At 47.3% G+C, this 12748-nt stretch overlaps 1 protein-coding gene across 1 annotated transcript; it reads left to right on the top strand.

Moving 5' to 3' along the window:
- The first annotated feature begins 461 nt into the window (after positions 1-461).
- On the top strand, positions 462-3033 carry LOC125487760 (transmembrane protein 272-like). Its single transcript, XM_048620005.1, has 4 exons — positions 462-567; positions 1298-1348; positions 1672-1875; positions 2570-3033. Exons 1-4 carry the CDS (start codon positions 492-494, stop codon positions 2776-2778), a joined length of 540 nt encoding a protein of 179 aa, XP_048475962.1. The 5' UTR covers positions 462-491; the 3' UTR covers positions 2779-3033.
- Positions 3034-12748: the final 9715 nt, after the last annotated feature.

Below are 12748 nucleotides of genomic sequence, written 5' to 3'. Positions count from 1 at the left end.
ACAAAAATCCAAAGAACTGTGGATGTTGGAAACTGAACAGATAGCTAGAAAAAGCTCCATCTCTGGCAGCATCTGTAGAGAAAGCTAATATTTTGGATGCAGTGACCCTCTTCCCCTCCTTCAGAAGGGTCACTGGACCTGAAACATTAACTCTGTCTCTCCTTGGATGCTGTCAGACCCTGTGTTTTCCAGCAACTTCTGTTTTTTGCCTCAAGGTGACGCTCTCAATTTGGTTTTGTTTTTGATCTTGTATTCTGGAGCTAGTTGAAGTGACCAGAAATTTGAGGTTTTTTCTCCAGGGGTGTTAAATATGTAACGAGGGGTGGAGGGGGGGGGGGGGGGAGCGAAGGAGGGGTGGAGGGGTGGAGGGGGTCCAAGTGAGACCACCTGAACCACAGACTCTAACAGTGGCTGAGTTAGCTGGTGATTGCTTGTTAATGCTAATACATGCCTTCAATCCTAGACCCTGTCTAATAGGAGGTGGCTAAAACATGGACCCTGAAAGTAGCTTGTACACTCCACTCCTGAGGACAATTGAGGAGTCTCCCACATCCCCAATGGCATCAGGTACTAGTAAATCACTCATGTATCCCAAGGAACAAATCAAGTCTTGATGGTATATTTGACAAGACTGTATATGAACAGTAGAATGGAATTGCTGTAATAGATGTGGGTCAATTGACCAATTTCAATTGTGGTAACCCAGCAACTTAAAGGTAAATGGCCTTAACTTCCCCAGACAATGGGACTGCTTTCTCATTAGAGAGATGGATGACTGGTGGTTTAATCTGAGGGTCACCTCACCTTGGGTGAAGTTGAAGGAGAATCCTTCATAGTAACTTCCCCCAATGATGGGAATTAAGGTGATGCTGTTGGCATCATGAGGTTGTAAACCAGCTTCCGAGTGAACTGACCCTCCACCCACTTCTATTGAACTATTGGATACAGCTGCATTTGTTGAAGATGCTCAAATTCCTGACTTAAATAACACTTTTTGAATTCAGCGTGGATGCACTACTTCCAGACTAGGGCCAGGAGAGCTCCACTTAAAAGCCTTGTGACATGAAATATGAACATGTAAGGAAGGAACTGGAGATTACTCTTAAAATGTTGAATGCACTGCCTGTAGTGTCAACAGAATTGAAAGATTCTTTACCCCCTCAGTGAAAGATTCCTCCCAATTTTGGGAGCAGTGGCAGGGAGGGATTGCTCTTTAAAACAGCAGGTAGGGATGAGCTGAACCACCAGCCCCTACTGTCAAATAAATCACATGTTACATTCTCAAATTCCTTTTCAGCATCCATGAAAATTTTGACCTCTCTCTTGGCTGTTGCCTCCATCACTATTGGTGAGATTTCTATATTAAAGAATTTTGGTCATGAATTTAAAAGCTGTTCACTTAGATTGTCTGTCTTGTTTTGCTTTTTAGCAAGTTTGCATTAGATTAATCTATTTACTTAACTGCACTGCATGCAAGTAGCTTTGATTCCTGTATCAAGCTTGCTTCAAACTAGTAGCAAAGTGTTCCTAAGTATTTAACCACTTCATTATCTTAAAGTAATGTAGTTTTTACTTTAGCTGTTATTTATGGTGACATTAGGAGCAATCAGACTAGATTTAAGTTTGCAACAAATACCTTCTGACTTGTTTTCTTTACCCCTTCCACCATAGGCACTGTCTACTTGGATTCTTGTCCCAAGCAATACTTGATCCCAATTTATTTGATTGTTTCTGGAAGCTTTACCCTGTTCTTTGTGATGATTTCACTCGTTTCATGTACCCCAAATGATGAGAGCAATATTTTGGCTTTCCATAAAATTGGCAGGGTTTGGAGAAGTCTCCTATCACTGTTCTCCTTCATCTGGTTTATAACAGGTAACTACTGGACTGAAACTTGTTTTGTTTAACTTTCAGCTTGCATGCATTGTTAGTACTCACCTGTTTTCAGGATCCCTACCCCATGAAAAATCCTGATTCCCACCCTAGGGGTGGCTCAGGGTTAGCACTGCTGTGTCGCATTACTGCACTGGGAACCCAGAAATAGTAGGGACTGCTGATGCTGGAGTCTGAGATAACAAGGTGTGGAGCTGGAGGAACACAGCAGGCCAGGCAGCATCAGAGGAGCAAGGAAGCTGATGTTTTGGGTCTGGACCCTTCGGAAACAGTTCAAAAGGGTCCAGACCAAAACATCAGCTTTCCTGCTCCTCTGCTGTGTTCCTCCCACTCCACATGAGGGAACGTAGGTTGGATTCCACCCTGGTGCAGCTGTGTGGTGTTTGTGCATTTTCTCCATTGTTTGCATGAGTTTCCTCCCACAGTCTGAAGATGTGCAGGTTAGGTTTGCAAGAGAAGCAATAAGCTAGGGCTTTGGCAAGGGTGGGTAAACAGGAAGAATAAATGCTGGCAGATGCTGAGTGTTCATGCACAACTGTTTGGTGTTGGGAGTTATCAATGAGGCAAGCAGATGAAAGATTCTGAAGGAAGTGGGCAGAAATGTGAAATGCTTGAATTGTGATCTCTGATTGCAATAAGTGTAAATATCAACCTATTTCTGTTTTTCCCCCTCTAGGAAATGTTTGGATCTACAGCATCTATGAGCCAGAATATATTGACAAAACATCTCCCAATTACTGTGATAAAACTCTCTACTTTTTTGCTTTCTGGGCCACCACTGTCACATACATCCTCCTTGGGATTGCACTGTTTCTTGGATTCTGTGGCTTGCTTTCTGCATGTGCTTTAGGTGGGACCCTGCGCATCAAGCAACAAAGCAATTGAATGTTTGGATGAAGAAATCCCTTTTCCCACACTGGGGGAAATGTCTTGAATCTGCTCACTATTGAATATGCCTGCCTATTGTGGGTGAAATTTAGTTCAAATTAGCAGTGCATGTTTGGACCTTTTTTAAAAAAAAACTGAAAACACTGTTCTACACAGATGGAAGTAAAACTGCACTTTGTATATAATTCTGAAACAATGGCTGTTTTTATTTAAAAGTTGGATGTAAAATTTCTAATACAAGCAGTAACTTGATAACAGACTCCAGTCTTTTTTTCTTTGAAGGATTTTCTAGTTTATAGCACAGTAAAGCTGCCTGTCAACTTAAGTTGTACAGTTAAAATTGTCCACCTTTAAATTTGTGATTTGCCAATTGTTCTGGTTTTACTGTTTCTTTCTTGTAATTGGATGCCATGACCTATTTAGACACTTTTTCTTGGCATAGAATGCCTATAGAGCAGAAAGAAGCTGTCTGCACTGGCCCTCCAGTCCATTGGACTGGGAGGAAACCCCCACACAAGGAGAATGTGGAATTTCTAGCCTCCCGAGGCTAGAATCAAACCTGGGGTCCCTGGTGTTGAGGCAGCAGGGCTGACCACAGCCACTATGCTGCCCACAGGATAATCTGAATCAGTGTATTTGTATACTTTGAGCCCCATTCGACAAATTGTCCCACTGGGTAGATGCATCAATCTCTTAAATAGGTTCCTCTTTTAAAGACTTTGGTTTAAGAATGAACTGTTTGAGCTTATTCCTAACTTGCTAAGTGTCCTGGTAGGAAGGGGAATTTAATGAAATATTGGCAAATTATCCTTGCAATCACCTGAATTGTAGACCAACTCTGCCTTGTATATTTCTACTTTCCCTATCTTTCTGGTACTTGAGCAGAAGTATACAAATGTGATTGGATATGAAATATAACTTATTTTTCTGTATTTAAAATCCTGCTGCATTTGGAAACAGTTAATTTCTAGTCTAGTCAGAGATTTAATGGTGTTGGAATTTGGAATGTACAGGATAAGTGGTAAGCATCTTCTAGTGAAGATCCCCACTTGAGGGCTGTGGGGAGGACTGGGTTTGTGAACAGCTTTGTTCTGCTGGCTCTTCAATGATGGGCCAGAGCCTTTTGCATGTTCTGCAATTCAATGCACTAACAATCCTGTTAAAACTTTAAAAACCCAGCCTCTCAACTTCATACTGTTGTGACACATACCATCCAGTCACTGACTCCCTCTTTGAACAGCTCTATTAAACCTCCAATCCTGTCCCATCTTCCTCTTCCATTTCCCTGCTGTCCTACAGCTATCTTGTTGGTGTTGCTCCGAGCAGAGTCTCTTCTGAAGTGTCACTGGACCTGAAACATTAACTGACTTATCGCCACCAAAAGCTGCAATTTCTGTCTTCACGTCTGGTTTCCAGTATCAATAGTTCTTGCTGGTTTTCTCATTCACTCCTCAGATGATATTTATTCTGACTTTACCAGCTTTATCATTGTCTTTTCCTCTGGGTGCTCATCTGTTCTACTGTCTCCTCCTTCCCCTCTGCCAACCATGCAAACACCACTTTCCAGGTTAGCCTGGACTCATGTTAACACTTTTTTCCTCCAAATGCTGACAAATTTGAGCTTTTGTGTCTGCACTGTATTCCTGATTTTCAGCTTCTGCAGTTTTTTGGCTTTGAGGTCCTAGTTTCTCCCTTTTTTTTCTTGGTGCTCCCAAAAGAATTTTGGCATTTTAGATGTGGATAGCTGGTACAAAAAAATACTCTGCTTCTGCTGTTGAGTTCTGAAGCAAGGTCACAGGACTTGAATTCTGCTTTTTCTCTGCACAGATACTGCAGACCCTGCTGAGTTTCATCAGCAATTTTTCTGGTTTAGTTTGTTTTTTCCATTATTCATTCGTGGGATGAGTGTCTCTGGCCAGGAAACACTTATTGCCCTTCCCCACTCCTCCTTTTTCCCCCAACCAGTTGCCCAGGGGGTGCAGTTTAGAGTCAACCACATTACTATGGGTCTGGAGTCACATGTAGGCCAGACCAAGTGAGGATGGTTGTTTCCTTCCCTAAAGGACATTAGTGAAAGAGATGGGGGTTCTTCCCCACAATTGACAATGGATTCATGGTCATCATTAGACTCCTGATTCCAGATTTTTTTAAATGAATTCAAATTCCACCATCTGCTGTGTTGGGATTCAAACCCAGGTCCCCAGAAGCCTCAGTGTCTCTGGATTAACAGTCCAGCAATAATACAACTAGGCCATCGGCATAATAGAATGATGCAATGTTACAACTACGTAGAAAGTGCAGGAGAAGAGCAAGTCTAATCTCTGCTAACAGCAGAGTAGTTGATGCTTGTTTTTGAACTTTTGTATCTACAATCTGATGGAGTGTGTAACTGGGGGGGTGGAATGCTAGTGGAACACTTGCAACTCTTCCTGGGAAGTTCCATGGAACTCCTGGAAGAAATTACTGCCTTAGCAAGTGGTTGACGTATCGGGCCACTCTGCTCTCATCTGTACATCTGCGTGGGGAGGTGATAGTCTCCTAATGTTAATGCTAGACTATTAATTCCGAGATCTAGGTAATATTCTGGGTACCTGGGTTTGAATACCTGGAGTTGGGAGTTCAATGATGACCATGAAGCCATTCTTGATTGTCAAGAGGAGAAAAAAAAAAAAAAAACCCATCTGCTCCACTAACATCCTTTAGGGAATAGTGGACAGGCTGCAGAAGGACTTGGACAGGATAGGAGTGTGTGCAAAGTGGCAGATAGAACACAATGCGGTTATCCTACACTTTGGTAGGAAGAAGAGAGGCACAGACTCCATTCCAAATAGAGAAAGGCTTTGGAAATCTGATGCACAAAAGAAGTCCTAGTTCAGGATTCTCTGAAGGTTAATGTGTGGGTTTAGTTGGTAGTTAAGGCTAGTCAGCCCGTTGAGTCTGTTCTGCCATTCAATCATGGCTGATGTTTCTCAGCTCTCTTCTTCCCTGTAACCTTCGATTCCCCTTCATACTCAAGAACCTATCGCTGTCTTAAAGACTTGGCTTCTGTGGCAATGCGCTTCACAGATTCACCACCTGGCTGAAGAAATTCCTCCTCCTCTCCGTTCTAGTGGGTCATCCTTTCACTCTGAGACTGTGCCCTCTGGTCCTAGTCGCTCCTACTGATGGAACCATCTTCTCCACGACCACTCTATCCAGGCCTCTCGGTATTCTGTAAGTTTCAGTCAGATTCCCCCTCATCCTTCAAAAATCCGTCGAGTTTAAGGGCTGCCTCACGGTGCTAGGGACCTCAATCCCACCCTCGGACAACTACCTGTGTGGAGTTTGCACGTTCTTCCCCGTGTCTGCGTGGGTTTGCTCCGGTTTCCTCCCATAGTCCAAAGGTGTGCAGGTTAGAGTGGATTGGCCATGGGAAATTGTCCCGTAGTGCCCAGGGATGTGTGGGTTAGGGTGGATTGGCCGTGCTAAATTGTCCCATAGTGCCCAGGGATGTGCGGGTTAGGGTGGATTGGCCGTGGGGAATGCAGGGTTACAAGGATGGGGTGGGTCTGGGTGGGATGCTCTGCAGAGAGTTGGTGTGGACTCAATGGGCTGAATGGTCTGCTTTCACACTGAAGGAATTCTATGGCTTCTATCAATTTTTGGGACAAGGACTAGGGGAACACAGACTTCAGAACTTGTTCAAGTGGGGCTGTGAGAAAGAACCAGTCTTGGAGGGAGTGATAATGATGAGGAACTTGCTGCTCTTGAGTGTGGTGGAAGCAAAGGCAATAATTCCAAAAGAAAAGTGGACGGGCACTTAAAAGAAACAGATGCATGGGGCTACAAGGATCAAACAGGGAACGTGATGGACTGGATTGGTCTGGAGAGCAGGCATAAATTCAATGGGCTGAATATGTGCCATAAATCACTCTTTGATGCTCTCAATTCACCAAATATCACCTTTGTTTGTTTTTGCTGTGAGAAAATTGGTTGCCATGGGTCCTGGATTACATCAGCACACTTCAAAGTACTTTTCTGGCCACAAAGAGCTTGGAAATGGCCTGAGGTTGTGAAGGGTGCTATATCAATGCAGGTGTGTTCTTCTGCATGGTTAACTACAGAACTGGCTTGCTTGCAATTCCGTTTGCAAATTCTCTATTGAAGCTGTCATCCTGATACAAACCATTATCAAAAATGACAATTGCTATAATTTTAATCTTTATTCCACGTACTGCAAGGGAAATCAAAGACTCTTGCAGTCTAGCACTGTAATCCTAGCATGAAACCATAGCACAATTTCCAAAGAGAGAGAAGAAAAATCCAACCTTTCTAATTAGACATTCTGAGGCATCATCAATTCAGTGTGTTAATAATATTTCCTGGAACTGATCTTTGCCTGCAACAGAAACTCATTCAGTATTTACTGGAAATCACATGTTGCTGTTTCACAAAAGGTGGGCAGGCCATCAGGGAACTACATTAAGACTTCTGAAAGCACTAATACTTCAGTTGATAACTTAGAGCTTGAAAACGAATCGTGGTGCCTGCCGAACGAGGGTAAAGTTAAAGGTTTGAATGAATCAAAGAGTTGCCACTTATTTTTTCTTGTTGTTGTTTCAATTAAAACAATGTCTAGGTGAAGTCATTGAGTCTCTTTAAGACAGATTCTTGATTAGGAAGAGGGATCAAGGGTTAGGGGGAAGAAGGCAGGAGAATGGGGTTGAGAAACATATCAGCCATGATCGAATGGCAGAGTACACTCGATGGGCTGAATGGCCCAATTCTGCTCCTATAGCTTATGGTCTTTAAATGCATATCTATCAATTTAGTAAGATGGAAATATCCAGCCTCAAAGATTTTTAAAATATGTTCCACACTTTGCTATTGGCATCTGAAGTACCTTCAGGAATATTTTAAGTGTGGTTCTGCACAATTAGTTCAAAATTATAGTAACTGACTCCTTTCAAAGTGAAATGATATGCAGAGAAGGGAACAGGTTTTTCCTGATACAATTAGATGAATTAAAACAGCCAGAAGGTTGAGTGGAACATATGCCAACATGAGATAGTAGGAACTGCAGATGCTGGAGAATCTGAGATAACAAGGTGCAGAGCTGGATGAACACAGCAGGCCAAGCAGCGTCAGAGGAGCAGGAAAGCTGACGTTTCGGGCCTAGACCCTTCTTCAGAAATGGGGGAGGGGAAGGGGGTTCTGAAATAAATAGGGAGAGGGGGGAGGCGGATAGAAGATAGATAGAGGAGAAGATAGGTGGAGAGGAAACAGACAGGTCAAAGAGGCGGGAATGGAGCCAGTAAAGGTGAGTGTAGGTGGGGAGTTAGGGAGGGGATAGGTCAGTCCAGGGAGGACGGACAGGTCAAGGGGGTGGGATGAGGCTAGTAGGTAGGAGATGGGGGTGGGGCTTGAGGAGGGGATAGGTGGGAGGAAGTTCAGGTTAGGGAGGCAGGGATAAGCTGGGCTGGTTTTGGGATGCAGTAGGGGGAGGGGAGATTTTGAAGCTTGTGAAGTCCACATTGATACCATTGGGCTGCAGGGTTCCCAAGCGAAATATGAGGTGCTGTTCCTGCCACCTTCGGGTGGCATCGTTGTGGCACTGCAGGAGGCCCAGGATGGACATGTCGTCTGAGGAATGGGAGGGGGAATTGAAACGGTTCACGACTGGGAGGTGCAGTTTTTAGTGCGAACCGAGCGTAGGTGTTCCGCAAAGTGGTCTCCAAGCCTCCGCTTGATTTCCCCAATGTCGAGGAGGCCACAATGGGAATAGCGGATACAGTATACCACATTAGCAGATGTGCAGGTGAACATCTGCTTGATGTGGAAAGTCTTCTTGGGGCCTGGGATGGGGGTGAGGGGGATGTGTAGGGGCAGGTGTAGCACTTCCTTGGGATAAGTTCGGTGGGGCAGGAGCAGGCGGAGACAATGGGTCGACCAGGGCAGTCAGGTTTGTGGATTTTGGGAAGGAGATAGAAGCGGGCGCTGTGGGTATGGGGAACGATGAGGTTGGAGGCTGTGGGTGGGAGGTCACCTGAGGTGATGAGGTTGTGGATGGTTTGGGAGATGATGGTTTGGTGGTCAGGGGTGGGGTTATGATCAAGGGGGCGGTAGGAGGAGGTGTCGGAGAGTTGGCGCCCGGCCTCGGCAATGCAGAGGTCAGTGCGCCATACTACAACTGCGCCTCCCTTGTCCGCGGGTTTTATGGTGAGGTTGGGATTGGAGTGGAGGGAGTGGAGGGCTGCACGTTCCATGGGGGCGAGGTTGAGGCGATTGATGTCATGACGGCAGTTGGAGATGAAGAGGTCGAGGGAGGGTAGGAGGCCTGGGGGTGATGTCAAGGATCCGGAGGGAGGAGGGTAACTTCTTCAACATCCAGGACTTACCGACTGACTCCGCTCCGCCCACCGCCAACGCCGATGCAACTCCGCCCACTGCCAACGCAACTCCGCCCACCGCCGACGTTGCTCCGCCCATCGCCTCCACAGCCAGCAGCTCCAGAGGAGACAATAGCACCCAGCCCTGCCGAGTCTTCACCATCCCCCCCAAGACCTCCCCCTCACTGAGGACGAACGGTCAGTCCTCAGTAAAGGGCTCACCTTTGTCCCCCTCCACCCACACATCAACAAATACCAGTCACATTTGGACATTGAGCAGTTTTTCCACCGTCTCCGCCTCCACGCTTACTTCTTTAACCGTGAGCCTAACCATCCCTCTACTGACCCCTCCTCCCGCCTCCAACACACCCCCTCCTCCTGGACACCACCCCAAGGCCTCCTACCCTCCCTCGATTTCTTCATCTCCAACTGCCGTCATGACATCGATCGCCTCAACCTCTCCACCCCTCTCACCCACTCCAACCTCTCCCCCGCAGAACGTGCAGCCCTCCGCTCCCTCTGCTCCAATCCCAACCTCATCGTAAAACCTGCGGACAAGGGACGTGCAGTTGTAGTATGGCGCACTGACCTCTACATCGCTGAGGCCAGGCGCCAACTCTCCGACACCTCCTCCTTCCGCCCCCTTGATCATGACCCCACCCCTGACCACCAAAACATCATCTCCCAAACCATCCACAACCTCATCACCTCAGGTGACCTTCCACCCACAGCCTCCAACCTCATGGTTCCCCAACCCCACACCATCCGCTTCCCAAAATCCACAAACCTGACTGCCCTGGTTGACCCATTGTCTCCGCCTGCTCCTGCCCACCGAGCTTATCTCCATCTATCTCGACTCCATTTTCTCCCCCTTGGTCCAGGAACTCCCTACTTACGTCCGTGACACCACCCACCTCCTCCAGAACTTCCAATTCCCCGGTCCCCAACACCTCATCTTTACCATGGACGTCCAGTCCCTATACACCTGCATTCCCCATACAGATGGCCTAAAGGCCCTCCGCTTCTTCCTGTCCCGCAGGCCCAACCAGTCCCCCTCCACTGACACCCTCATCCGCTTAGCTGAACTCGTCCTCACCCTCAACAACTTCTCTTTCAATTCCTCCCACTTCCTACAGACAAAGGGAGTGGCCATGGATACCCACATGGGCCCAAGCTATGCCTGCCTCTTTGTAGGTTACATGGAACAATCCCTCTTCTGTAGCTACACTGGCCCTAAACCCCACCTCTTCCTCCGTTACATTGATGACTGTATCGGCGCTGCCTCGTGCTCCCACGAGGAGCTCAAACAGTTCATCCATTTCACCAACACCTTCCACCTCAACCTTAAGTTCACCAGGACCATCTCTGATACCTCTCTCTCCTTCCTGGACCTCTCTGTTTCCATCTCTGGCAACCACCTGGAAACCGATATCCATTTCAAGCCTACCGACTCCCACAGCTACCTAGAATACACCAACTCCCACCCACCTTCCTGCAAAACCGTCATCCCCTATTCCCAATTCCTTCGCCTCCGCCGCATCTACTCCCAGGATGAGGCATTCCACTCACGAACGTCTCAGATGTCCTCGTTTTTCATGGACCGCAACTTGCCCCCCCCCCCACCCCCCCCCCCCCCCCCCCCCGGGTCGAGAACGCCCTCGACTGTGTCTCCCGCATTTCCCACAACTCATCCCTCACACCCCCTCCCCGCAATAACAACCAAAACAATCCCCCTCGACTTACGTACCACCCCACCAACCTCCAGATCCAACGCATCATCCTCCGACACTTCCGCCATCTGCAATCCGACTCCACCACCAAAGATATTTTTCCCTCCCCACCCTTATCTGCTTTCTGGAGGGACCACTCTCTCTGTGACTCCCTTGTCTGCTCCACACTCCGCTCCAGCCCCACCACACCCGGCACTTTTCCCTGCAACCGCAGGAAGTGCTACACCTGCCCCTTCACCTCCCCCTCACCCCCATCCCAGGCCCCAAGAAGACTTTCCACATCAAGCAGATGTTCACCTGCACATCTGCTAATGTGGTATACTGTATCCGCTGTTCCCGGTGTGGCCTCCTCTACATCGGGGAAACCAAGCGGAGGCTTGGGGACCACTTTGCGGAACACCTACGCTCGGTTCGCACGAAACAACTGCACCTCCCAGTCGCGAACCATTTCAACTCCCCATCCCATTCCTCAGACGACATGTCCATCCTGGGCCTCCTGCAGTGCCACAACGATGCCACCCGAAGGTTGCAGGAACAGCACCTCATATTTCGCTTGGGAACCCTGCAGCCCAATGGTATCAATGTGGACTTCACAAGCTTCAAAATCTCCCCTCCCCCTACCGCATCCCAAAACCAGCCCAGCTCGTCCCCGCCTCCCTAACCTGTCCTTCCTCCCACCTATCCCCTCAAGCCCCACCCCCATTTCCTACCTACTAACCTCATCCCGCCCCCTTGACATGCCCGTCCTCCCTGGACTGACCTGTCCCCTCCCTAACTCCCCACCTACACTCACCTTTACTGGCTCCATCCCCGCCTCTTTGACCTGTCTGTCTCCTCTCCACCTATCCTCTCCTCTATCCATCTTCTATCCGCCTCCCCCTCTCTCCCTATTTATTTCAGAACCCCCTTCCCCTCCCCCATTTCTGAAGAAGGGTCTAGGCCCGAAACGTCAGCATTCCTGCTCCTGTGATGCTGCTTGGCCTGCTGTGTTCATCCAGCTCTACACCTTGTTATCTCATATGCCAACATGAGTTTATTTTGTGAGGTTGTTGACTTGCTCGCCGAGCTGGCTTGTTCTTGTTCAGACATTTCATCTCCATGCTAAGTAACATCATCCGTGGAGCCTCCGATGAAGTGATGTTGTTCTACTCCACTTGGAATTTATACTGTCCAGTCCGTTACGGTGAATAATGTTATTTCCGGTTTTGATCTGTATGGGTTTGTATATGAGGTCCAATCCTATGTGTTTGTTGATTGCATTATGGGTGGAGAACCATGCCTCGAGGAATTCCCGTGCATGTCTATGTTTGTCTTGGGCTACTGTAGTTATCTTGTCCCAGTTAAACTGATGGCCTTCATTGTCGGAGTGTACCCATATTAAATAGTTTGTCGTGCCGTTTTTGCTGCCAGCTGATGTTCATGTATTCTGATGGCTAGATCAGACAGACAGGAAGGAAACTAGCCATCAGAACATCAGCTAGCAGCAAAACGGCACAACAAACTCTCCTTAATATCAGTACACTTGGACATGGAGGCCATCAATTTAACTGGGACAAAGTAACCATAGTAGCCGAAGCCAAACATAGACACGCACGGGAATTCCCAGAGGTATGGTTCTCCACCCATAATGCAATCAACAAACACATAGAATTGGACCCCATATACAAACCCATACAGATCAAAACTGGAAATGACTGTACTCACCATAACGGACTGAACAGTATAAATTCCAAATGGAGTAGGGTAACATCACTTCATCAGAGGCTCCACTGATTATGTTAACCTAGCATCGTGACGAAACATCTGAACAAGAACAAGCCAGCTCGGCGAGCAAGTCAACAACTCATCCACAACCCGAGCTACAAATTT

Source organism: Rhincodon typus, chromosome 45, assembly GCF_021869965.1.
Source record: "Rhincodon typus isolate 14 chromosome 45, sRhiTyp1.1, whole genome shotgun sequence".
Classification (NCBI taxonomy): domain Eukaryota; kingdom Metazoa; phylum Chordata; class Chondrichthyes; order Orectolobiformes; family Rhincodontidae; genus Rhincodon; species Rhincodon typus.
This window is presented reverse-complemented; position numbering and strand designations above follow the sequence as displayed.